The sequence below is a fragment of the Urocampus carinirostris genome, chromosome 1 (assembly GCF_059441175.1).
Source record: "Urocampus carinirostris isolate Australia breed hairy pipefish chromosome 1, RoL_Ucar_1.0, whole genome shotgun sequence".
NCBI lineage: Eukaryota > Metazoa > Chordata > Actinopteri > Syngnathiformes > Syngnathidae > Urocampus > Urocampus carinirostris.
Window position 1 is genome coordinate 57,867,539 of NC_142349.1, and position 27,876 is coordinate 57,895,414.

At 38.1% G+C, this 27,876-nt stretch overlaps 2 protein-coding genes across 3 annotated transcripts in view; one reads left to right on the plus strand and one right to left on the minus strand.

Annotated features, from left to right (window-relative positions):
- The window catches only part of klhl24a (kelch-like family member 24a), a 28,482-nt gene extending 15,735 nt beyond the window's left edge, over positions 1 to 12,747 (minus strand). For both annotated transcript variants that reach the window (XR_015851905.1, XM_088346571.1), the window contains exons 1-4: positions 12,535 to 12,747; positions 8,308 to 8,402; positions 4,951 to 5,795; positions 346 to 530 (exon numbers count right to left, since the gene is read on the minus strand). Coding sequence is in view for 1 of the 2 variants with exons in the window: in XM_088346571.1 (XP_088202697.1) it covers positions 346 to 530; positions 4,951 to 5,795; positions 8,308 to 8,382 (1,105 nt within the window). In the remaining variant the exon portion in view is untranslated. The remainder of the gene's footprint in view (positions 1 to 345; positions 531 to 4,950; positions 5,796 to 8,307; positions 8,403 to 12,534) is intronic.
- Positions 12,748 to 17,555: 4,808 nt separating this feature from the next.
- On the plus strand, positions 17,556 to 27,798 carry alg3 (ALG3 alpha-1,3- mannosyltransferase). Its single transcript, XM_088346572.1, has 9 exons — positions 17,556 to 17,764; positions 20,008 to 20,107; positions 20,172 to 20,319; positions 20,506 to 20,666; positions 22,573 to 22,693; positions 22,751 to 22,956; positions 23,885 to 23,960; positions 24,132 to 24,277; positions 27,034 to 27,798. The coding sequence occupies exons 1-9, from the start codon at positions 17,581 to 17,583 to the stop codon at positions 27,194 to 27,196; spliced, it is 1,305 nt and encodes a 434-aa protein (XP_088202698.1). The 5' UTR covers positions 17,556 to 17,580; the 3' UTR covers positions 27,197 to 27,798.
- The last annotated feature ends 78 nt before the right edge of the window (positions 27,799 to 27,876 follow it).

The following is a 27,876-nucleotide window of genomic DNA, read 5'->3' on the forward strand; positions in this document are numbered from 1 at the left end:
TAATGCTCATACATGAGTACCGAGGATTGGTAAATGTTAGCTAATTACCATAGGATTCTATCATCAGCCATAAGATGATTTCACCTAGAGCCCGACCCAAGAACCAATTAATGTTGTATCCCCATGGTCTACAGCACATTGCAATATTGTACAGACACAAAACTACTGCTAAAGAAGTGACAAACTTGCCCAACTTGCAAAAATGAAAGCAGCTACTACTATGAAAATGGATTAATTTCTGTTCTGGATACACCCAAGCTCTTATATTTGGGTAAAACACACCTAGCCTACAAACAGAAAACCTTGTAGCACAGATTTCATGATCTGGTCACACCAGGCTCTTACCTGACACCAGTATATCATTGCGGAGGGCGCACACAGCGTACTCTGACTTGGTGAACTCAGGAAGCTTGGCCAACGACTTCCATTCTCCCGTCACTGGGTCGTAGCACTCTGTGTAGGGCAAGTTAAAGCCCCCAACTCTCTCACAGCCGCCTACCACCACAATCACTTCAGAGAAGCCGGTGGACCTAGAACCAAGACATATTATAGCTTTAAGCTCGAGTTGGGAGTAAAACAAATTAGTTTTTCAATAAGTAATGTTAAAGATTCACTTTTTGAAAATGTGCTGATCCCTAAAATGGAAGGAAGAATTGCAGAGTTAATTTTGTAATCGTTTAAGTAACTGCTGAATACAATCCAAAATTGTTTGAGGCAAAATGAACTAATCGTTCAGAATGCTGGAAAAAAATATTCAGATTTTATTTATTTTGGCATGAATTTCCCTTTTTCACTTTTAAGTGTATAGACAATGAAAGTGGTTAATGTTTGATGTTTTCAAAGGCCGGTTTAATATCCACTGAGATTTTCTTATTCATTAAAATATAGTAGGTGGGGCGATTGTATTTAATGCTGTGGCAGGTAAAATAATGTCCTATATAAATTGGTAAAATATTGGAATTGAAAAAGAATAATTGCCCTAAAAGTAAAACATTGCATGCACATACCAACATTGTGAGAGATTTACTATGAGACAGTGAAGACAGACACAACGTTCCTAGAAAGAGTCACGTCACTTATCTCCAAGGCAAAGTTCATTTTCAAGGGCTACCATCAATCTTTGTCACAACAAAAACAAAATTTGGGTTATGCTTAATCAGAGAATGCCGGTCAAGAAGATGAATGTGGATTCCCCATGTTCGTATCGTGCACACGTTTGAGACAGCCTATGTAGATCTTCCCAGGTTTTCTCATTTGCATTATGAATAAACATTCAGAAATCCACATGTACATGTTATATTAGGTTAGAAATAGATTAATATTTTCTAATAAAAACATGTTAGTTTCCTAAATCAGAACACTAAATCAGCACAAAAAAACAGTGAAGCAGCGCTCCCCTCAGTTTAAACATGCGCTTTGCCAATCCCCTGCTCGCATAGTTGAATACTGGAATACTGGTTTGTGACCGCACGGGGCAGTTCATTTTGGGCAGTAAGAACGGATAAAAAGAGCCTCCACACATGACACTAATTTGCTCTCTAGGCCCCTGCCCATTGCAATAGTCAACAAGGGGATAATGGATCGTGGCCACAACCATGTACTTCAATTTACGCTGTCCAGAACAGCATGCCGACCGATAAAGGTTCCATCAATATGGGATTGGGAACAATAGGTCGCTGCAGCAAGAGTGTAGTTCACTTTGAAGAGGGCGGAACAGAAAAATAGCACCGCCAGGAACACCAAAAATGTGCTCTGCCAGCCCCCACCTGCAATAATTTGCAATTCGGAATAATGAATCAAGGAATATTTTTCAGTTTGCGATGCACTGATCCCGCTAAGTATGGAGAGCGAAGTTGCAAAGGATTACAGGAGGATTTGAAAAATTGAAACAAACACTGGGCATTAAGAGTGGAACAAAAACAACAATATTTTTTTGTATTTGTAGGAGGTTTTATTTCTACTTTTGGTTCAGCAGGCTGGATTAAAAAACCCTAATGGCCGTATGTGGCCCACGGGCTGTAGTTTTCCCATCCCTAGATCCGGACCAAACATGGATCATGTTAATAATATTTCATCCACGTGATACTGTCTGCATGTCCTGGAAGCTTTCCAAGAGCACAGTGCCATAAGGAGAAAAGAGCAGAGAAGAAAAGATTCCTCCCTGAGGGTTAACTGTAAAAAAAAAAAGGGACTAACTGCCTGCTTTGCTTCCCGCTCATAACAAACCTGCTTGGATACTGACACAATACAGTTAAAAGACAAAGCTTTCATGACTTCAAAAAAACGTTGGAGCAGGTCATCGGGCTCAAAAGAGCAGCTGCTCTGATCGTGTGCTGAACAGCTGCCAGCCATGTGCTCTGGTTTGAATTTCATTAATCAGACCTCAATCAGTGCTGGACTTTGTCCTATCACTTAAATCTGCAACCAAACATGGCAGAATAAAGTGCGGTAAATTGGGCTACGGGTATTAAATACAACGCCCAACATTTCTTTGTGGTCATCCTGTTAATCGTAGTATTATTTTTTTACAGCTACTGAGTCTGTGTAACAAATTGCCCATTGTTGTCATATTTCAAAATGCCATTGTACAAATTTAGTTATGATCAATGTTCCCTCTAATTTTCCACGGGTCTGAGCGTTCACACAAAGTCGGTTAGCAACGTTTGAAACAACAGTGACCAACCATAATCCCAAGTGTAGCAAGATAATTAACTAATAAACATGTCCAAAACTTGACATCAAGTTACATTTTGCTGAGTTTCCGGCAATGCAAAATTCTTTTTCTCTTTTGAATGAATTCACTCATGTACTATTGCAAAGGTTGTACGGCCTACAAACGTCGTTTGTTCTTACAATTCTTTCACAAGATATCCATTTCTTTTTATTTCCTGATATATTTTGTCGCATAATATTAACATTTTTGGGGGCTTATTTAGTCGGTTGCACGACACACAACTGTATTTAATCACATTTTTAGTGGAAGTACAATGTTGGCAACAAAATTCATTTGATATAATTGGAAATTATTTGAATGCAACACAAACTTTTTCTTCTTTATTCCGTGTTTTTTTATCTACTTTTTTTTAAATCCTTTAAAAAAAATCTCATTGTGTTTATTTTTTCCGAGCTGTTACTTATTTCTTTTTGTTCTCTGTTTACTTTTTTCCTATATTTCTTTCTTTTCTTTTTTTCTGGCTTTTTTCTAAATTGTTCCTTCTTTTTTCTCTTCCTTTTGTTTCTTTTTTTCTCAGCTTTTCACTACTTTTTCATTTTGGTATTTTTTTCTTTTTGTTCTATTCCCCTATTCCTTTAAGTCATTTAGTGCATAATTTTACATAATATTTATAAGATAAGAGGCAAAAACAACCCGAAGAGTCGTTTAGGACACGAAAGAGCCGGTTCCTTTTAGTGAGCCAAGCCGAAGAAGCCAGTTCCCCGACAAACTCTACTAACTTTACTCAACTATGTTCTCCTTCGACTAAACTTCAAAATAGTGCAGTTAGGACACAAAGTCAGGGGAACCCGTGTTTTTTTACCTTCATGCGCTGTAACTTTGACTTGAGTCGCTTCTTAATTAGTAATTTTGAGCCCTCATTTTTGTGCGCTGGCTAGATTTTCTTGTGCGCTGAGAATGTGCGAGCAGTGCGCAATTGCGCACGCGCGCAGCATAGAGGGAACACTGGTTATGATAGTCAAATTTCTTTACTTACAGGGTTTTCGTTTATCTAGTCGGAATAACGTAAATTGAGCTGTGTTTTATTCTTTAATCCGAAGAAGCTTTAAGAGCAATTGTAAGGCCTATCACCTTATATCTTTGAGTCGAATACACAACGAGAGACAGGAAACAACAATTTCAGCTCATTAGGAGATGTGATCAGCTCAAGAAAGCCAACATGGAAATCACGTTAAGCAAAGTCTAACTCTGTCCCTGTAGACGGAACACGGTTGATTTCCTCTGGCAAAGGTTGAGTAGCTTAAGCAAGATTTTCCCCCCTCAGTAGAACATTGCTGTAACAAACAAAAGGGGAGGAAAAAGTAACTGAACCCTCTAATGTTTTATTATTATCATTATGATTATCATTATTATTAGCCAGTAAGATGCAGATAAACTGTAATGTTACCGTGAAAAATGTTGATACACAGTTTGTGTTAAAAGTTATAATTATGTTCTGACAGTTCAAGGTTAAAGAGTGTCTATACTCACATTTGAATTTGAGTAATAATAATTAGCTGTATTAGTATTTTTCTTTCCTACTGAGTTCTTTTTGGACCGCAAAATGGATGACTGGTAAGCACATCTGCCTCAAAGTTCAAAAGACTTGGGTTTGTTTCCCTATGTGGAGTTTGCTTGTTCTTTCTTACCTGAAATGATTTTCTCTCAGTCCTCAGTTTTCCTCCCACATACCAAAAACATGCAGAGCAGGTCAAGTGATGGGTCTCAATTGTCCTTAGGAATGAGTGTGTGAGTGATTGGTTGTATGCGATTGGCTGACAAGCAGTCCAGAGTGTACCCTGCCCACTGCCCAAAGTCAACTGGGATCTGCTCCAGCACGTCTGTGGCCCTAGAGAAGGCAACCAGCTGGAAAATCATTGATTTTGTACTTTATTTTCAGTGATTTTTTTTTCCCTCAGAGCTTATCTTGTGGAAATCCTGCGCAGGCAAAACCTCACAAAGACCCTAGCACTGGCTGCCCCCAATCAATTTAGTTTAAGACCCCTGCTGTAGATGGTTTAGTTTAAGCTTTTTAAATGTAGAAAATGAGGAAAACAATTTCTCTTTCAATGCAACATGGGATCTCGAGTCATGGCATTGGCTGTACAAACAATTAAATCCATTAGCTAATTTTCCACATGGAAATATGCTCTTCCGAATTTCAGACGATTGTACATGCTTCTGCTACGCAAACCGGTTCTACCTCACATAGGCGATAACAAGAAAGAAAACACTACCTGCGTGGTCGGGTCCTTGGTGACATCATCTCGTTTCCGAGTACGTGGTAGCGCCTGGCCTCGTGGAGGAGATGGTAACACTCGGGAGCGTTCTGAATGAGGTGGTCTCCTTCCACTGTTTGGACAAAGTAGTTGGGGTGCAAAAGCGGGAGGCGCACGTGATGGAGTAAAGCCTTCAGCAAGGGCTTCCGAGGTTCCACACTGTGGTACACCCAACGCATCACGGCCTCAAACACCAATTCCTCTTTCCCGATGGACAACTCGTCACTGTCGATGTACTCCTCTAGCTCTTCCCTGCGTAGGTCGAGGAACTCCTCGTGTTGGGCAACCTCCGAGAAATTAGCAAGAGCGTAACTGCGGCAGCGGCTAGCGAGCTGCTTGAGCGAGTGCGCTTCGGCGAAGCGCTGGATGCCCAAGCAGTTGCACGGGTCCAGTTGGTCCTCCAGAAACTTGGCGCAGGCATCGCGTAATGTGGCGATCTGAAAGAGGCTGGAGGTCTCGAAGAGGAACTGGACGTTCTCTGTGGTGATCTTAGCGCGGCCTGTGTAAACGTAAGCCAGGAAAGATTCCATAGCCTCGGCTAAAATGCCGTTGATCTCTACTAGCATCTCTCGACTCTCACGATGGTCGTTGCAGAACATGGCTCGGAAGTAGGAGGAGCAGGCTGAGAGGACCGCCCGGTGGCAGGGAAATTCGCGGCCCTGCACACTGATGACCACATCGGTGAACAGACGGCAATCCCTGAACTCGTTGAAGACCTGCAGGATGCCCTCGGAGTGTGAGGAGCCTGAGCAGAAGTCCAAGACTTCCTGGCTAACTAAGGTCTTGGAGTCCACCTCAAACACCTGAGAAAAAAATGTCTCGTTTTCAAAACATTTAATTAAAAGTAGGGTCCCATTAGTAGTGGGCAATCTGAAAAATATCATATCACAATTTATTGAACATTAATAATATTACCTACAAAATACATCTGAGTCTGTTAATAACAGGTTTTGTTATCAAAGATGTGACTCCCTTAATTACTGGAAAATCCCATCTCAGCAAGTTTCTCACCAACCGATGCCCCTTTCCTTTAGACCAGTGGTCCCAACCTCAGGCCTGGGGGGCAATTGCGGCCCCCAGAATGATATTTTGAGGCCCACACCTTAATATGAAAGCCAAGGGATTTCAAAGTCAAAATGGAGCTTTAGTGCATTGTAAAATGTAAAACTTTCTATCAGAATACTCCCCTCGACTAAGGTTTTACACACTTAGTCAACTAATCCAAATGGTTAATTAATGCCTATAGGTGACTAATCGCTAATCACGTGTTTTTGGAACATTGTTGTCCAATTATCCAAAGTTAAAATGGAGCTCAAGTGCATTGTAAAATGTAAAACTTTCTATCAAAATACTCCCCTCGACTAAGGTTTTAAACACTTAGTCAACTAATCCAAATGGTTAAATAATGCCTATAGGTGACTAATTGCTAATAACATGTTTTTTGGAACATTGTTGTCCAATTAACCAAATTATAGATGATTTCTGACTCAACAGTTTGCGATTTCTATTGGGAAAAGTGACAAAGATTTCACAGAAGTGTGCAAGTCCAAAAATAAACGCGTGTTGGGTAACAAGCGAATTTTTTGAAGAAGGTACATTGGAATCAGGAGAACAATTATCTATCACAGGATGTGACTTTTTCTGGAGATTGACCTCAACCCGTTAAAATATATGGAGCAAGCTAAATTGCAGAATAAAATGTAAATGATGTCATCAAACAATTGATTTTGACTTCATTATTATTAGAGCCACCTATAACAGATCCTCCGATGTTCAACCCTCACTTTATACATTGAGCCAGTTACAAAATATAATGAAACGACATTACAGTTTAGTTGTTGAATTTCACGTAAAAGGAAATTAGCTCCGTCCGGGTAGGACATCCATCTAATGCAAAATAAACCCAAAGGATTTCTTAAAAATGATGTGTTTTGTTTGTTCCCACTTGTCCAAAGCCGGCATTCTGATTTATATACTGTATTTGTATAAAGATGAGATAAAAACGTTCATTCTACCAGTGAAGATGAAGACTAACCACAATTTGCATGCTGTCTGGAGCACAACCATGCTGGGTTATTTGTTGTAAACTGGTCTTTACTAGTCAAAAGACAACATTTTGTGGTTGGATTATATGAGTTTAAGAGCAATAATTAGATTTTTCTATTCATAAAATGCAGTTTTTAGACCAGCATAGTCCCTATTTAATGTAATATTGTTAGGAAATACTTTGGGTCGACTTTCAGTCCAATACTTTTAGCGGGAGACCCAAATTAAAATCCTGTGTTGAGTACTTGTAACTCTTACCTGCATGTCATTCCCCTCCTATCCAATTTCCTGTGTATTTAGCTGGCCTCTCCATTAAAGGTAAAACGCCAAAACAGATAATACTGTGAATATTGTTGGTTGTTTTTTTAAAACTCTATAAAGTGACAGTGAGTAATAACTCACAATTATGTGTGCTTGTAGTTTAGAATAGCACTGAAGTTTGTGAATAGGGAGGAGACACACAATGGATGCCGAAAGTTGAGTACTTGGAAAAAAAATTGAACCCTAATTACACATTTACTTGTGTGAGCAAAGATTAAAAGTGAGCGACAGAACATGAAACCTGGAGTTAATCAAACTACAAAAGAAGAATGAGTGAACTGTACATACCCGGAGCAGCTGAAAAAAACTAATACTTGAGTAGGTCAGAGATATTGTATGTGGCTAACTTTAGCTACTAGCGGGAGAAGCTACTAAAATGCATGCCATGGACGGTAAGTGACAATGAAGGACGAGACAATATGTATTTACAAGAAGAAGCTAACAATAATAGAAGCAGGCGCCAGGCCATAGCCTGCAGTCAAGTTTCAAACATGAGTGGCTAGAAAAGGAAACTGCGGAAAATAACTTAAAGATACCTGAATAATGGGACTCGGTGATAATCACATGCAGGGCTCGGCTGTGTGCGGTTAGTGCTGGAAGCACCAGCAAGAAAAGCTACCTAAACAAAATGGTCAATCGGGCTTCCGTAGAAGTAAGATTGCCTCCAAACAAGTCAGCTTCTTCAAGGGCGTCTCAAGTTGTGTAATATGATTATACATTTTATAAAACCTATGAGTCTTTAAAAATAGATTTAAGATAGTACTTTTTTTTGCCTATTATTTGTATTTTATTTATTGGACTAAGTATTTTTACACCACTAAGGGTCGCTATAAACACACATGGGCTTGAATACACATTTTTATTAACACTGTGTTAACGATATAAAATCATTTTTGGCGGGTTAACTGAAATTGCACGTATGAGGTTTCTAGACTCTTCCCAACCTACCTTGCGTTTAACAGCCGGCGAGTCGCTGATCCCAGGGTCGGCCCGGTTCATCCGTCTGCCTAAAATCAACACCATGGCTGCAACCTTTAGATGACCTGTAGCAAAGCACAAAACCAGACACATATGTAAATGACATTTTTGATAAACAAGAACTGTACAAAAATCGGAGAACTTTGAGTTGATCTCATAAAAAAAGGACCTAAACCGCAATATTGCATGTTATGAACAGTGGGGAGGGGGATTTTTTTCAAACACCAATTGTGCAATTTATCATATTTGAAATGATGAGAGGTGTCACGATAAAGCCCAATAATTTCCATTGAAAATGCGCAATTCTGGGCAGAATGGCTGGAGAACGCCCTCCTGCGTCTAATCAGTGTCCACACAAGCAACTTATGATTCCAGCTCTTTATATTGGCTGGCTCCAACAGAAAAGGTTGTAAGGTTATTGTCTTGGTCGTGTCAGGTTTGTTTCTTCTGTACTTTTTGTGCGGTCATGTTCTTTGTTTTAACTTCATATGAAGGGATGTAGAATTGAGCGTGCATTATAGAAGCTTTGCATACAAGCTTGATCTTTGATAACTGAATTCTGAAGATCCTCTAAAACTTCATTTTTCTGTTTCTGTACATATTTTTGTTATGTTCCAGATAGTTAGTCTGCCTGCATCTTAGTTGATGGTCCCGTCGCCAAGGCACTTTGGTTGTTGTTCTGTCCACGTGTGGGAATTTTTCATGTGTCATCTTCCTTTAGAACTAGTAAATTTTCCAACAAATTCTGTGTGTTTTGTCGCTTTGTCTAGATGAGGGGTCAGGAACCTATGGCTCGCAAGCCCTATGTGGATGTTTTCATAAATGCTGTATATCTGGCTGGGAGCCAAAATTGAAGCCAAGGAAATTTTCTCTATGCCATCTCTAACTTTGAAAGAGCAAAGCCTAGTGAATTGCCTAGTGAAGCCAGACCAACGCTGACATATTAAATGATATTGTCCAGTGTATATAAGGCACATTTTTAGTACAGTTTACAGTCAAGGTGTTAGACCAAAGTACCCTGTATATGCTGTAATCAATATGGCATCCTTTATATAGAAGCTCATTAAAATATTCATGTTGGCATGTTCACTGCTGAGAAAATTTATAAAGAAAACCCACACAACAAACTTTAAATACCCAAAAAGCCAGCAAAGCACACAGAGCCATTTTATTGGGTGAGCGGTAGGATGGGCAGAGCTTTGGACAGCGCAAGCACTCACTTCTGACTCTTGCCTTTACTTGTCTGCCCCAAAGGTAGGTATGATGGTATTCTAGTTTGCAGAATTTTGTGACATTTCTACAAAAGAACTACGGGGGGAGACAAATTTTAAGTTTTATATTTATATGGGACACAGGCTCTGGCATTATTATTATTATTTCATAGACTTTATCGAATCATCAAACGTCACACAATGAAATAAAATGTTTTGAAGAATAAGCTTTTGTCTGGTTAAACGGTTTTTATAAATTTTCTTTTAAAATGTATGCTGTGACTCTTTAAAGAAAAAAAAATCGAAATATTTGGCTTTTATGGTTCTCTGAGTTAAAGAGATTCCTGACCCCTGCTCTAGATCATCACTGGCACCAAAAAACAGTTGTGCCCCGGAGCACAATGGGGTGCGTGAAAGAGGCGGGAGACAGGTTAAACGACCGTTGGAAAGACCAGCTTACATGTATATCAGGTTTGTTTAGAAACATCTCTGGGGGGCAAAGACTAGGCGGGAGATTGTATCATAAACGTTGAATCAACACAGATGCGTTACTTCGTTTGAAACTTGTAAGATGTAACGGTCAAGAAAACACCTCACAGATTTGATGTAGAACCAGAATCTCCATAGTGATAAGTGAATGTTACAACATTTGACAAAAACTGATTAGCAAATAAATTGCTGATGTTTTTCTAGAACCAATTGTTTTGGAGTCCCTTCATAATAGAAAATGGTCACCAACCTATTTAAGGCTGAAAGCTCCTTTTTTTGTTACGGATTTGCTCACTGGCCACCGATTTGATAAACATTTGTAAAATAACAACTTATAGCTATTACTGTGTTATTATTATACTATTACTAGGTTGCACACTAAAAGAGACTCAGTCAACCAGTAAAACATCTGCCTTGTGTAAGGGAATTGATTTGATTTTCATTGATAGATTATAGGCTAATTTTAAGAATAATTTTGGAACAATTTATCATGCATATAAAGAAACTGATCATGTCATTGGTTTCTCATACTAGTTGAAAATATAATTTCAAAGAAAATCACAATGATCCATTACAGTTGAGCTAGAACATGTCCGCAGGCTACTCAGGGGGCTACCTAGTGACTACGGTCACCACATTGGTGAATCCTGGTTTAAATATTCGGCGACATTTTTAATCTCAGATTTAAGATTTCTTCGAGGAATGCACTCATGTTTTATTTTGATTGAATACAAATGAGTCATTGACAAACACTTGTTCATACTTTATAAATATGATCATGATTACATGAGTATCCAGAATCCTAATGTATGTCCGTTCATGTACAACAGAGCTGTTGTACACTCGCACTCCATTCTCTTAAAACAAATTTTCCAAAAACAACAATCAATTCTTCAGAAATGTAGTTCAAAAATGTATTTGACCTGAATATAACTTCCATCCGTGGTACATTCTGATTTTATCTCGAAGGAGCAGCTGATTGGCAGCTCGTTGCTGTGAGGTCATTTATTGCAGGGTTATTTTTAAACTTTGGCTGACGTTCAACACTGTTGATCTCTTTTCACGTGTGAGAGGTAAATAAGTTAACCTGCCAAAAACATTTAAACAAGCGCCGCAACGAAACAAAAGGACTGGTTGGACCGCAAAGTAATTGACGGAATTTAAGTGACACATAAGACCTGAATTAAGTAGAATATTACTTATATCAGGCAATAGAAACAAATATTTTTGTTGCTCATGCCAAGGGACACTTGTGTGGTGGGGGTTAAATTACAAATAGCTTGAGAACCTGGTAATTTATTTACTGTATACGTTTTTTTCTCAATTATTGTCTTTCACAGACTTTGGAATGTAACCATGCCAAGTTTCGTAACTCTCAAAAATAACAGATTCATAGAGAAGGAAATTGAATCATGCTAGGGTCTAACAAGTCAAAAATATCCAGTAGCTGCCACATAGAGAATTGTAACCTGTGAAACACTAACAACATAATCCTTAGTTATCAACACAGCCCACAAAATCATCGGCTGCTCTCTGCTCAGTCTGGAAAACATTGTCGGCTCTCACTACGACAGCAGAGCCAATAAAATTACAGACTCATCTAACCTTGGGCACCGCCTCTTTGACCTGATGCCCTCTGGCAGACCAGACCCTTCAAAACAAAGACTACCAAGCTCAGGGACAATTTTCTCAAGAGACATTACAGCCTTAAACAAGTATACAAGATTGTGAGATTCCTTTTTTGAATCTGTATTATTTTAGCACAAAGTAGCTGCTGGTGTACACACGATTAAGGCCACTCCCTGGTAAATATTACCCAACTATCTGATTTTTTTAAATCTTATTTGTATCATTTAAATATTTTTCCATGTTTATCCTGAAGGCTGTGTTTTATCTTGTTGTAAACGATGTATGCAACGTTTAAATCAATGATATAGTGATTATATCTATTTCACATCTATAGTTGTATAGAAGTATATGGTCTTGACTGTGGAAGATAAAAAAATGCAATGCTATAATCCAGTTGAAATGCATATTGATAGATAGTAAATATAACCTTTTAATAATCAGCCTGCAATTTTAAAAAGCCATAATAAGTCTACAATAGAAGCTGTTTTCCTTTTGCCCAGAATTCTAGCTTTAATAAATGACTTGAAAACAATATTCCCCCCCCTCAGGGGCTTATTCCAATTTAATTTTAGATTTAAGAATTGTTGAAAAAAGATCCGTTTTGTGAAAGCATTTCAACGATAAACCAAGAACAAGTTCAATAATTGATGTTCGATGCATTGGGATACAGGAAACGTGTGCTTGTCGTAAACAAAGGGGTCATGCTAGTGCCAATCGTCCCTGTGTGCCCTGCGATTGGCTGGCAACCATACTAAAAGAAAATAAAAAGAATATATTTGCATTTAGATTTACGGATACTTATTCCTAACACCGTAATGAATATACAAATATACAACCGAGATTTTTATCATAAATTAACGTTTTTTACCTTTGGATGATTTTCAGTTGAAGCTTCCTTCTCGGAGTGGACACAAAAGGGCCAGGGCAAATACCCTCTAGAAGGAAAAGAGTTAAAAAATGTGTTTTTAAAATTCACTAAGGGGAAATACGGGACAAACGTTGGTTGTTTTGCAACCACGCATTTTCGACACACAGAAATTAAGATGCCACGAACAAAGAACTCTGATCTAGCCAACTGTAAACACACAAGCTATTTATACTTGTCAAAGGGAAAAAAGTTCCTTCCCCGAGCCCCCACTCAGCTGGTCACTGGTGCATTGTGGGTAGTGTAGTTTACATGTTAACGTCTTCGTCGCAAGTTGGTTTGTTTAAAACTACACGCCCCAGGTAGGGAAAGTCTTCCACGTGGCTTGCCTTTGTTTGCAAACAAACTCGAGAATCGGAGAAGGTACGCAGCACGCGGCGGCCATTATATAGAAAATAAAAGTTTTCAGTTTTGATGAGACCAGGAAAAAAACAATCTTACGCTGTCATAATTAGACTTATTAAAAAAAAATAGTTCGCAATTTATTTTTATCACACATATTTACAACCTGAAAACTTTAATCTCCCAAACAAGAAAGTTGTGTAAGCAGCAGAGGTATTTTTTAATGTCCCATTTTTCAGGTAAGGGTGGGTAGGAGGCGCAAAAATAAACAACGTCAGTACAGTACTTGGCTCGTTGCAACACAATTCTATGAGTTCCTTACTGAGTTCCCAGAAAGTCCTCGGTCGTGTTCTCTGCCCCCCTCTGCATAACCACGTTTCAGAAATTTCAAAAACAGTTTATCCATCACAATGGGAAATTACTGCGTCACTTGAGTAAGTCCTTCAAGTCAACCCAAATCAGATAAACAAAAGTTACATGCTAAAAATTGGATTTAGTGAAAAGTTTTTCACAAAAGGAGGATTTGTGGACGACCTGTTTTTTCTTTCTGGACATCCACATCTGGATATGTTTATCGTTGTTAACCGTTTAAATCACATATTTTCCAGAATGAAACATCTCATTGCACGCCTTGTACTCGACTCACCCAAATGTATGTAGCACTATAGCTGTCAATTTTTATAGAATGTTGCAAATATGTAAATCAGTTGAGTTATGCTATTGTCAACTTTACTCATATTTATTAATTGTGAAATATATGCTTTCGTGTCATCTGATTTCTGTTTACAACTCAAAAGGCAGGCACATTTGATCAGAATGATATATCCAGATTTTGACAGCTTCCGGGGCTCCAGTCTGGGGGCTCTCAAAATGCATTTAGCAGTGACCATTTGTGGTATGTAACAGATGACTGTGTCCCTCTGCTGTTCACTTATTGCAGTTTTCACTCCTGAGGCAGCCATATACAATAAAATTCAGTGAAACCCCGAGTTACAGCGTTCCCAGCTAAGATGTTTTAACATTACGATGTGGAATAAGATGTTTTCGACCCCTCGTTATTTTTCATATAGAGATAGATAGATAGATAGATACTTTGTTCATCCCCGAAGGGAAATTCACATTTCCAGCAGCATCCCTGAGCTGAGAACAATCGAAAATAACACGGGAGCTGCTGGAGTGGCTGCCATTCGTGACGGCGCCGGAAGAAAAGATTCAATTTGAATCATGTACAAACAAACAAACAATTGAATCATGTACAAACAAACAAACAAACAAAATATTCATGTTTCACTAAGTGGAGTGTTAATAAAATGGGGGGAAAAAAATTCTGATACTGATATAACCAGGTAAAACTAATTTTAAGTTACCTGTCCAAATGAATGTTGTGCCATCTCACCTTTCCCACTCTCTCTCCTGCAGTTGACTTGCTGCTGCTCGCTCCTGAAACTAATACTTACCTCTTTGTGTATTGTGCAGTCCCTTCTCAAGTTTCTTCATCTACACTCCTTAAACATCATATTAGTTAACCCTCAGATAAGGAATTCCAAATATGACATCAACAACAAATTATTTTGGAGTGCCTGAAAATGTACAAAATTCAAGTTTTTGCAGTGTTCGTATGTAAAACTGTCGAGGTTAAGTGCCCTATACGTCTCTAAAATACCAGTCTACATCTCGTTTTCTTTGTATAAACTTTCAAGTTACTATGCTACAATACTGTATTTTGGTAATGTATATTCACTATGGGTCCCAAAACTTGCAGTTATGCTAAAAGGAAAAGCAAAAACATGGCAACCATGATAAAGTTGGTGATTATCAAGAAATAGGAAGAATGCATTGTTAGCCTAAGGAATTTGACAGTAACCAATCGATGATCAGGACAATATTAGGAATAAGTAGGCGTTTAAGGAAAAAAGTCTTCTTGGGGCATGGCAATCCTCGCAGGTTAAATTTTTAAAATCAGTTTTGGCACATTTGACCCCAATCTGTCCTTCCAAACATACGTTAAGAATATTACTAGAACAGCTTTTTTTCCATCTTCGCAACATTGCTAAAATCCGCCCTATGCTGTCTCAGTCGGATGCAAAGATTATAATTCATGCGTTTGTTACCTCCCGTCTCGATTACTGTAATGCACTACTCTCCGGTCTCCCGAAGTCCAAAATCAAGAGCCTTCAGCTGGTACAAAATGCTGCAGCGAGGCTTTTAGCTAAGACAAGAAAGTTTGATCACATTACCCCGATTTTAGCTAACCTGGATTGGCTCCCTGTTAGTTTAAGATATGATTTTAAGGTTCTGTTGGTAGTATACAAAATCATGCATGGTCTTGTTCCCTCATATCTTTCAGATTTAATTTCCCCCTATGATCGGGTCCTCACTCTGAAAACACTGGTCTACTAGAGATCCCAAGAAGCAAAAAAGAGATCCGCAGGTTTGAGAGCGTACTCCATTCGGCCCTGGTGCTGTGGAATGCTCTTCCCCCTGAGATTCGATCTGCAACCTCAGTGGAAATTTTTTAATCTAAGCTTAAAACACACTTCTACTCTATAACATATGAATAACCTATATTTTATGTTGACAATATCTATTTATTATTTGTTATTGCAACATTCATTGCATCTTGGCCATCCTGGAAGGGGGATTACTTCATGTGCAGTCCCTTCTCAAGGTTTCGTCATTTTCCTCATGTTGAGGTTTTTGAGTTTTGCCTTGCCCTCATGTAGGTTTTAGATCAGGGGATGGTGTAATAATATTCTGTGGTTAATCTGTGGTCTGTGCAGTCCTTTGCGACTTCCTGTGATTAAGGGCTATACATATAAACATGACTTGACTTTTCTTCGCCATTTCGTACCCCCTCTGCATCTATCCACCAACTACATTTTTACTTTTCCCACTTAATCTGCACACCTCACAAAGGTGAGTTTGAAGTGGGAGCCTATCCTATCTGTTTTTTAATCGAACGGTATCTCCATGACTTGAACTATAGTCCAAGGGTACATAGAGAAAAATACAACAATTCACACTTACATTCATAATGTCACTTGAGCATGTGAATACACTGTGTCTGCTTGAAGGTCAGGCAAATGGACTGTTAAACCTTCTGTGACAAATTCAAATCTTTTTCCTGGAAATGCAAAATGGTGAGTGGAAAAACAAGCATGGCAGAAGCATGCTAAGATAGCTTGGAAGGAGAGCAAAGAGTGTTGGGGCTTAAGATGCGTTGCTAAAAAAACAAAAAGAATGGTTACATTAAGTCACACAAAAAAGTTTATAAAAATAAAATATTTTTATTCCTATATTTTTATTTTTATATTTTTATTTCAGGCAAGATCTTTTTTTCCCTTATGTTTTTATCACACAAAATACTATTTATCATCTCATAATCTTGCACCTTATTTGCAATAGTAAGCATTTGTTCCTTGGTACTAGATGCAATTATTTCATTACAGTGAATTGTGAACTACTGACACATATATTATTACATCCTGCTACCTTACATGTAACTGCAAGATTACATTTTGTTTTTTACTTAGTGAACCTTGTACACCGTTCTAATTTTCTTCCTCTATCTCCCACTTTTGCCCCCCCTCCTTTTTTCTTCTCTTATATCAAGTATTCTTGACACAAGGTTGAATACATCAAATTAGATAATTATATAATGATGGTGTTAGGCTTGGGGCTACATGTCCCTTGTCTAAAATTCGGAAGCATTAGAATAGATATATTCTCTATAATATTTTTAGTATGATTTCACATTTTATTACCATGCTTTTTTTATTTATTGATTAGCCTTTTGCATTCAATTTCTCATTATTATTTGCTCATCATATAGTTACCTTGTTTTTGTTTTTTTTTACTTTGTGAATAAACATGGCTTGACTTGACTTTTATAATCACAGTGTGGTATGCTGGCATTGCGACTGCAGACAGAAAAGGCTTACAGAGAGTCATCAACACAGCCCAAGAAATGTTTTCCTCAGGGCCATAACCGCCCTAAACAAGCCCTCAGGACTGTGAAAAAAAAAATCTTCGATGTTTATTGAGACACTTATATTTTTCGTTACTCTTATATTTTGCAAAATGTTGCTGCTAATTTTGTGCACTATTTTCTGAAGCACTACTTAGGCCAATCTACAAGCAAAACATTGTAAATATTGCCTATCCTAGTGTTATTTTGTTCTAATTTTTTAAAGCTTTTATTACATATATATCCTGGAGTGCTGTATACAGGTGAAGGCGTTTTGTGTGATTTTGCTTTGTTTTACTATGTTTTTAATTCATTCATTAACCTTTTGTATTTCAACTTTTTATGACTTTATTCTTCTTATTATTTGTTTATTGCATTTTTGCCTTGTCTTACAATGAACTTGCAGCTTTGTATGCACTGTTTTGTTCTTTTTAGGAGTGCGTAATACCATTTTTATTATCATTGTTGTTGTTATTACTATTATTATTGAACTCACTGAAACTAAAATATAATAATAATAATAATAATAATAATAATGATAATGCCGATTTCTAAAATACAGAAAGCAGGTTGTCGTGCGTTCATTGTCACGTGACGCACGTTTTCCTACGACGTCACTATTAAATCTGTAGTTCGCATGCGCGTGAGAGTCCCATGTTAGCACCGCAGCTAGCTTAGCAATGGCTGGCGTAGTATCGAGGAAAAAGCCTCCCGGGTCAGCGTCGCCTCTGAGGGCGACGCTTCTAACGCTTTGGAACGAAAAGCATTTAGTTCTCTTCAAGACGGAATATACTTTCTTAGTGGTGTCCGTCTTATGGCTCTTAGAAATCGGAATCAATGTGTGGGTCATTCAGAAAGTGGCATGTAAGTAGCTTGGGGCTAGTTAGCATGCTAGGCCACTGTGTCCTTTTGACGGGTGTATCTGAATGCTACAAGGTTAGCTTTAGCACGAACGCCGGAGACAACCACCTGTCATGCGGCTTTTTCAGCCTACGCGTGGTATACTAGTTTGCAGAGTTAAATGTTTCCATATTTGTCTAAACTGCCTAAAATGGTTAATCTATTACATCTGCAGAATTAAATTTTATTGACAGTCCAGGTATTTTTAACACTCTTTTATTGTCCTCTTTACCTTAAACTTTAAAAACATTGCAGGACTGTCTTAAAAAATAAAGAGTTCTTAATTTTATGCAATGCTATTAAAAAATAGTTTTTATACCAGTAAACTGCAAGCTATAATCAGCAATATTTAAAAGAGTTATATTAATTTTAAACCTTTCAGATTAAAAAGACGTGTACAGTATTTGGAATGTCAATAGAGTAAAATAACTCTGCTACTTTGAATCATATCATCCGCAACCGCTCGACAATCCCTCATAACTATTTCTGTCAAAAATACATCTTTTGGATTTTTCAAAACAACATCTTGCGACATTTTTTTTTCCAAAATGTTCAGTAAGATAAAAATGAAAAGGGAAAAAAACTTACTATGTGTTTGTGAATGAGTAAGTGTGAAGTACATCGTTAAAGCGTTTTGGGAGGTCTTCAGTGAGAGGTTAAATGAAGTAGTACAAACATTTACCATTTACCCACAAAATAACTCAAACAATTGAATCAGATACTTGTTAAAAATCTTATTTCTCATTAAAATATCAAATTCAACCTCCTAAACTCTTATTAAAAGATAGTGGGTTTGGGAAAAATGAAAAATATTGAAAATAGATCTCGCCACAAAATTCAAGTCATGTTTATTTTAATCACAGGAAGTCTCAAAGGGCTTCACAGAATACAGATTCTTGCAAACCACAGACTTATTACGCCATCCCCAGATCTAAACCCTACATGAGGGCAAGGAAAAACTCAAAAACCTCAACATGAGGAAAATGACGAAACCTTGAGAAGGGGCCGCACATGAGGTAATCCTCTTCCAGAATGACCAGGCTGCAATGGATGTTGCACTGACAAATAATACACAGATATTGTCAGCATAAAATATATATAAAATACAAGCTATTCTTATGCTATAGAATAGAAGTGTGTTTTAAGCTTCGATTTAAACATTTCCACTGAGGTTGCAGATCGAATCTTAGGGGGAAGAGCATTCCACAGCACCGGGGCCCGAATGGAGAACGCTCTCGAACATGGGATCACTTAGTAGACCAGCATTTTCCGAGCGAAGGCTCCGGACCTGAACATAGGGGGAAATTAAATCTGAATTATATGAGGGAGCAAGTCCATGCATGATTTTGTATAATACCAACAGAAACTTAAAATCACATCTTAAGCTAACAGGGAGCCAATGCAGAGGCGTGTTCAGGAGAGTGAGCGATTGCTATCGCTAGCTATCGCTAGCTTCTGAACGGCCAATGATTATTGAGCGCTCGCGTGCCCGAGTAATCACGGGAGAAAGACCGCTTACTTTGATTTCCAACATGGCGTCGACAGTGCAGAAGATGGAGGATCTCACCCTGACGAGTGCTGTTGGCGATGTAATATATCGTCTTACATTGCCTGGTAATGTTTGTGAACAATGCAAGACAGGTATGACCCTTCCACTGCGTTTAGGATAACCTTAACTGTGTCAATATGCGAACTGTCGCTCATGTAAGCCAACTCGCTGTAGAACAAAATCCATTGTACTGTCGTCGGCCATTTTGGATCAGTAAGGCAATCACAGTGAGCGATTACAAAACGTTCAGCAGTGCGCGGCAAGCGATTAACAAGCGACTACATGTCTGATTACTCTCCTGAACACGCCTCAGGTTAGCTAAAATCAGGGTAATGTGATCAAAATAGCTTTTACTTATATTTTTCATATTTATTTGTAATATTTTTCTTGAAAAACTACAAATCTTTGAACATTTATTTGAGTCCTCTACGAAGTAGTATTAGATGTTTTATTTTTTAAAGATTTTTTTATTACTCATTTTGTATGTGTATTCAATGTTCCTTTATGTTGGTTGGAATATCGAATACTGAATATGTTTATGCAGCGCATCGACTTGCACCTCAGTGCTAAAAAGTCCTATACAATTACAATTTGGTTTGAACAATCTCATTCATTCACACCTGAGAATGTTCTTATTAATAAACCCTCTGTCCCACAGACACTGAAATTGACTGGCAGGCTTACATGGCTGAAGTGGAAGGAGTCATTAATGGTACCTATGACTATACCCAGCTTGAAGGAGGCACTGGTCCTTTAGTGTAAGTCTAAATTAGCGAGTAATATCTAAAACAATGCAGAATGCAAAATGTCATTTTTTTGCAGGTACCCTGCCGGTTTTGTGTACATCTTCTTAGGCCTTTACTACATCACCAGTTCCGGGAGTAACATCCGTCTGGGCCAGTACATGTTTGCTGGCTTCTATTTAATCACGCTGCTTCTGGTGTTCAGAATATACTGCCGTACTAAAAAGGTAAGCTAAATGCTCTATAAAACATTTTATCTCACTTTCTAACCTGTTGTGGAACTGTATTTTAGACCTGGTAAGAGACTTCTTATTGTTTTCTTATAATGTGCAGATTTCATTGGAAGCTTGTCAACACAGATACACTAGACAGCAAGATGTAAGACTAAAATATATACTGGTATATATTTCCAGGTTCCTCCGTATGTGTTCTTCTTCATGTGCTGTGCTTCCTACCGCATCCACTCTATTTTTGTCCTGCGTTTGTTCAATGATCCTGTGGCAATGATGCTGCTGTTTGCGGCTGTGAACCTTTTCATCGATGGACACTGGTCGCCCGGCTGCGCCGTTTACAGGCGAGAGTCGTCTTTCTAAATACAGACCCCCGGTATACGGCATCTCCGCCTTAATACATTTTCACGTTATGATGCAGATTTGCATTTTTTTGGGGGGCCTTTCAATTTGGCATTTTTCACACCCTACAAAAGGGGTTGGGAACCTTTTTTACCCAAATAGCCATGAAAGCAAACTATTTAGCTTCTTTTTAAGAGGGCTACACCCTATATTTTAAGACAAAATTCAAAAAAACCTTCAAACATGCTTCCCAGACAAAAGCGAATTCTTCAATGCATTTTATTTCACTGCATGAAATGGTAATATCAAGCATTATGGCCTGGCATTGGGCTTGGCATCGCAAAGCTTTAATTTTTGATCTCCAAGGTTTTTTTCTCCAATTTTCGGACATAAACACACACTATGACGACAGCTAGCAGCAACGACAGCTTTTTTTCATCCGTCTTTTGACCAGCGCATGTTTTTTTTTTTTTTTTTTGCGTACAGGTTAAGCCCCGCCCACCAGATACTTAACGTTTGCAAGCAAATGAAAGGGTCTGTAGAGGATTCCTTGGCAACCGTGAGAGTAAACTGTAGATGAGACTGTGTCCTACATATACTGGACTCAACCCTTATGGTAAAATAATGATGTGTCTTTGTATAGAATAAGTTCAGCTTTGTACATTTTTATGTTGGAACCACACAGAGAAGATAAGTCTGAGACAAATTTCATCTCCAAGCCAGATGCACTCATGAAAAGAGACATACATAGCTCGCGACAAATTATTTTGTATGACAATAATGTACTTAATTCAAGCTCGTTGGCGTTGGTGATTTTGACTGTAAGATGCATGTCTACTATTGGTCAACGTCATACAAGATGCTGGTCTGCTATTCGTTTGCGTCACAGAATCATGAAGATTGGCTAAACTTAGTCCCACAATACCTCCCAAAATACCTTTCTTCATTCAGTTCAGGATCTCTTTGCTTTGTAAAGACCTGTAAGTTAGTGCGATACAATACGGTATTTTTAGTTCCTTATTTGTTAGCTGAGTCCCAAGACCTGCAGTGATGCTAAAGCGAGAAGCAAAAAACATGATGTCCATGGAAATGAAGCTTGCAATTATCAAGAAATATGAAGAAGGCACACACATATTTACCCCTCGTTCAGGAATATAGTCATAACCATGTGACAATTGGAACAATTGTAAGAGTAAGGGGACGATGAAAGCCACAATTCTGAATGCATAAAAATGACCACAATTGGTTTTAAAATTTCTGTTTTAAAAGGTTTTCTCCTCCATCCTCTGCATCCACCCAATAACTCCACTGTAATAGCTTAAGCCACGCCGAAGATAAAAATTTCATTTTTCATGTACATGTGTATTTTTTATTCAATATTATTTCATTCTTGTCCAATCATATTACAATATCAATTACTTACTATATTCTATTTTTTTCCAATGTTTAATATGTATACAACAATAATTTTTACCTATAAGAAATGACTGAAAACTAATAAATCCGTTCCCAGCTTCCTAAAAAAAAGTGGTGTTCAGCACTTGGCCCTCAAGTTGTAGCGTCTGGAAATTCTCGTAACTCGACTTTTCTCTTGTATCTTGGTCACTTTTGTTGCTTAAGAGGAATCTCATATCTCAAATTTCTAACTAGAGTAGCTCGTATGTAGGGGGCCACTGTATACAGTTTTAATGTTTTAACCTGTGGTAACGGTTGTTTGGAGTGCATTATCTAAATACCCTAGCTCCCTATCCGCAGCCATTTGGCAATTTCACTTTGCAATCCCCACCTAAGAGCAGTTTAATGTCGTATCCTAGGGGTCTACTGTACTTGCTTGTTTGTGTTGCCCATTAGTAAAATTCAAATATCATTCTTTTAATTTACAGTCCAGTCTTCTTCTCTTTCCGACAGTTTAGCAGTGTCTGTAAAAATGAACGTGCTCCTGTTTGCACCGGGACTCTTGTTCCTCCTGCTGTCAGAGTTTGGTTTAATCAAGACAATCCCAAAACTCGGTCTTTGCGCAGGCATACAGGTAAAAACTTACCATACACTCATACTTGCAGAGTTTGATCTCTAATTCATATTACAGCTATTGCTGGGCCTGCCTTTCTTGTTGGAGAATCCCGTCGGCTACATGAGTCGGGCTTTTGACCTGGGACGTCAGTTTATTTTCAAGTGGACCGTGAACTGGCGTTTCCTGCCCGAGTGGCTCTTTTTGAACCGCTACTTCCACTTGCTCCTGCTGGCAGCTCACCTGCTGACGTTATTGCTGTTTGCCCTCTACCGCTGGAAAAGGTGAGACAAAATCTGTCGGGTTGGTAGAATTCTGGCAATCGCGGTGAAACATGACGATATGTCCTTTAGGAAAATAAGTGGAGAATACATTTCAACCAAATGTAAGTTTTAAATGTGCTACAGGTAGTGTAGTGGTAATTGTAAACACAGCAAAATTATGTACAATCAAGAAAATTAAGCTTCTTTAGTAGGGATATTGTGTATTTATTGAAAGCTCTTGGAGATTTAAAAAAAAAAAAAAAAAATTATTCATTAAAACGTATTGATTTAAATGTATTTTACATAATATATTAACTTGTCTGATATAGTGGCAGAGTTAATTTTTAAAATAAGAAAATATATCTAGCAATGTTTGATTGTTATGTTCATTTCAAGTATTTTATTCTGATCTTGATTGAAAATATTTCTCAAAATAATCAATATGATCAACAATCTAAAAAATACAGTTGATTTAAGTGTATTTGTTTAAATATATTTTAACTTGTTTTTTTTGTGACATTAAAAAAATGTTTTCTTAAAATAGCAAAAATATTAAGCAAGTATGTTTTCTAATCTTCATAGAAAAAAATCTTGAAATTATGAAAATTATCAATCATTTAAAAGATGAGACGATTTTATTTTTAAGAGTTTTTTTTCTTATTTTTCTTTTTAAAGCAACGGTATAAAGTATCCTGAAATTAGAACAGATGCACCTAAAATGCAGGTACATTTGCAGCCTATAAAGTTGAGAATTTATTTTTTGTCGTATAAGACTTTTATTTCATTGTTTCAAATCGTCAGTGCCATTTGAAAAACAATAAAAAGTCAATAAAAGAGGATACCCGTTTTTCTCATGACCGCTACGATATATTCTTAACACCTTGTGCTTGTTACATAGCACCCCTTATTGTTGGGAAAACGACTTAATTTAAAACACATTTTTTTCAAGATCTGGAGAAAGCCCACTGGAACTTCTAAGGGAACCTGGCAAGAGGAAACCACCAGCTCAGAAGAACACAGTCAACCATATCCTTCATGTTCTTGTTTATGTGTTTTTAATTATGAGACACATTATTAATTGTGATTTAATATTTCAACTGCTTGACAGAACTAGTTTTTGAGATTTTAAAAGTTGCCCACTTAACCCATTGTCTCATATTTTGCCAAGTGTTTTGTCTGACCTTAACAGCTAAACACAAATCGTCCTCATCTTGTTCACCTCCAACTTCATCGGCATGTGCTTCAGTCGCTCGTTGCATTACCAGTTCTATGTGTGGTACTTTCACACGCTGCCCTACCTTCTATGGAGTGGAGGAGTTAAAAAGATGGCTCATCTTCTTAGGTATGCCACAATACTAATGGATCAACATGATGGAACTTTTTATATTGTAAGTAGTTATGCACCGAAATGAAAATTTAGGGCCGAAACCGAAATGTGCAAAAACCTGGCGAAATCCCCAAATGCTAATACCGAAAAAAATTCCTCCCCCCAAATACATTTTAGAACCTTTCATGCAGACTGACCTGCTTTTAGTGTATAATAATAAATAATGAGCGGTATATTAGTAGCTGCTGATTTTAAATACAGTAATACATCTGTACTCTACCATAATCTGTCTGGGATCCATGTTTGACCACCAAATTGTATTAGTACCAAAACATTTTTTCCCATACTATGTACTGTAATGGTATTTATTTATATACATTCCAACGCATTCTAAAATACACAAAATCTTAATAAATCATGTACTTAAACAACTTTAAATGCTCAAAATCAGAATGAAATGTGTACCCAAACAATGACAATTATTTGAAGTGTACATAATAATTTTTGGGACACTAACTTGTAACCGACAGGAGAGTGAATCGTGACAGAGAAACAGGATTAGTAAGAAGTTGATAATGATGCTGATGTCGGCGCGGTAGTTGTTGCAATCCAATGCGACAAATGAGTAACACTCCCATAGTAATAATAAAAATAAATAACATATGCAGCATCATGGGGCGGCAGTAGCTCAGGAGGTAGAGCGATCGTTTAAGGATTAAGGGATCCCAGTTCAAATCCCGGCTTGTCCGTGTTACATGCCGAAGTGTCCTTGGGTAAGACACTGAACCCCCAATACCCCCAATAAGCAGGTTAGCGCCTTACATGGCTGCACAGATCACGGCCGCTATTGGGAAATGTGAAGCACAATGTAAAGCTCTTTGGGAAGTCATTGACTTGAAAAGCGCTATATAAATGCAGATCATTTCATCATTTCATTTCAAGCTTAGTGCGTGCCAGTAGACCTACAAGGACAAACACATCACATGTCAAACACAAAGTATATGTTAATGAATTCAAATTGTTGAGCTATACATACAATGAAGAAAATAAGTATTTGAACATCCTGCTAGTTTGCTATTTCTCCCACTTAAATATCATTGAGGGGTCTGAAATTTTCATCGTTGGTGCATGTCCACTGTGAGAGAGATAAACAAAAAAACAGAACAATTTTTTGTGTGATACAGCTGCAAATAAGTATTTGAACACCTGTGTATCATGTAGAATTCTAACCCTATAAGACCCATTAGAAGTCCACATGCACTCCATGTATCATCTAGATACACCTGTTTGAGCTCGTTAGCTGCAAAAAGACACCTGTCCACCCAATACAATCAGTAAGACTTTAACTTGTAACATGGCGAAGACCAAAGAGCTGTCCAAAGACACCAGAAACAAAATTGTACACCTTCGCAAGGCCGGAAAGAGCTGCAGAGCAATTGCATGGCAGCTTAGTGAAAAAAGGTCCACTGTTGGAGCAATGATTAGAGAATGGAAGAAGCTAAACATGACGGTCCCAATGATTCTAAGAAATGTCAGGAATAAGCCTGTAATTACACGACAGGAGTTGGTCAATGACCTTAAAAGAGCTGCGACCTCCGTTTTCAAGGTTACTGTAGGTAATACACTATGACGTCTTCGATTGAAGTCATGCATGGCACGAAAGTTTCCCCTGCTTAAACCAGCACGTGTCACCTTTTAAGTTTGCATATGACCATTTGAATGATACAGGGGAGTCATGGGAGAAAGTTTTATGGTCAGATGACACCAAAATAGAACGTTTTGGTCATATTCCACTAAGCGTGTTTGGAGGAAGAAAAATGAAGATTACAATCCGAAGAACACCATCCCGACTGAAGTGTGCCGTTGGTAGCATCTTGCTTTGGGGGATTTTTTCTGCACATGGGACAAGACGAGTGCACTGCATTAAAGAGAGGATTACTGGGGCCGTGTATTGTGAGATTTTGGGGAACAACCTCCTTCCCTCAGTCAGAGCGTTGGAGATGGGTTGTGGCTAGGTCTTCCAACGGGACAACGACCCAAAGCACACTGCCAAGAAAACCAAGGAGTCGCTCCGTAAGAAGCAAATCAAGGTTCTACCATGGCTGAGCCAGTCTCCAGACCTGTACCCAATAGAAATTTGGAGGGAGCTCAAACTCCGTGTTTCTCAGCAACAGCCCTGAAACCTGACTGATCTAGAGAAGATCTGTGTGAAGGGGTGGGCCAAGATCCCTCCTGCAGTGTGTGCAAACCAAGGTGAAAAACTACAGGGAACGTTTGACCTCCGTAATAGCAAACAAAGGCTACTGTTACAAATATTAACATTCATTTTGTCAGGTTTTCAAATAATTATTTGCAGCAATATTACACAAAAAATTGTTAAAAAAGATCATGCATTGTGATTTCTGGATTTTTCTTTTTAGTTTATCCCTCTCGCTGTGGTCATGCACCTACAATAAACATGTCGGAGCCCTCCATGATTTCTAAGTGGGAGTAATATCAAAATAGCCGGGTGTTCAAATACTTATATTCCTCACTGTAGTTAGTGTTATGATCTATTCCAAGGGTGGACCTGTGATGCTGGGAAGCAAGAACCAAGGTCGTTATGCAAAAAAATTAAGTGAAAACCCAGGAACAAAGTGACAACCAAGCGGTCTCAATACATCTGACAAAAGTGTCCAAACCAGAAACAACCAAACCTGATGTGTGTCAATGGCAATGACCCCAAAATTTGCTGCATTACTAATTGTAACACATTGCTTTTTGGCTTTTAGGGTCCTCATCCTGGGTCTCGTGGAGCTTTCGTGGAACACTTACCCCTCGACTTGCAGCAGCTCCATAGCCCTTCATATTTGTCACCTCATTATTCTTCTCTGTCTATGGCCGGTTCCATCCGGGACACAAGCAAAAGCACCGATGAAGGACAAAAGCAATTGAGAGGGTGCACAACTGTAGGTGTGCGTGGGGGAACGGCGCCAGGGGGGGGCTAAATGTGCCGAATGTGGCGTTGTCGTGTTTTTGAAAGGTACCCACATCAAGGCAGTTGTTTGTATGAAAAGGGGAATTCTCAGGTTCCAATTTTTAACTTGCCATGGATTAGGCATGGTTATGTGTTGGAATAATGTATCTGCCACACCTTGAGAGACTAGAAAATTATATTTATATGTGATGGATTGCATGGTATTACTATAGGACATGACTTCAGTAGTTATTAAGTCATTTACAGCCTATCCAGCTGTAGTCAAATGGAACTTGATTTCACATTGCTTTTAATGGGATGGAATTCATGACCATTTATCTCCATCAGTCATTGAAAAATGCAGCCCAAAAAGACGTGAGCTGAAGCTCACAAATTATTTTCTGCTTACACTTTTTCAAAAGTAATTGGTAAATATATAAAAGTAATTATAAATATATAAACTTTTCACATGAATAATAATTCATTAAAGAAAAGATTAAATTATCAGTGTTCGTCGACATATATGTCAGTAAAATGTCTTTTAAGAATTGTTCGTACCTTTTTGAATTTTCATGTTCCATTATTTCCCACTATCTTTAATATCTCATTTTGGTTCTGCATTCTCACAAAATGTTGCAATCTTCAAAGGTCACATTCA

What these genes read in the sequence shown, in the direction of transcription:
- alg3 (XM_088346572.1), top strand. Translation starts at nt 17,581, where the DNA reads ATGGCTGGCGTAGTATCGAGGAAAAAGCCTCCCGGGTCAGCGTCGCCT. An exon ending in CTCAGAAGAACACAGTCAAC is followed by an intron (nt 23,961 to 24,131) that starts CATATCCTTCAT and finishes AACAGCTAAACA; the next exon opens with CAAATCGTCCTCATCTTGTT. An exon ending in AAGATGGCTCATCTTCTTAG is followed by an intron (nt 24,278 to 27,033) that starts GTATGCCACAAT and finishes TTTGGCTTTTAG; the next exon opens with GGTCCTCATCCTGGGTCTCG.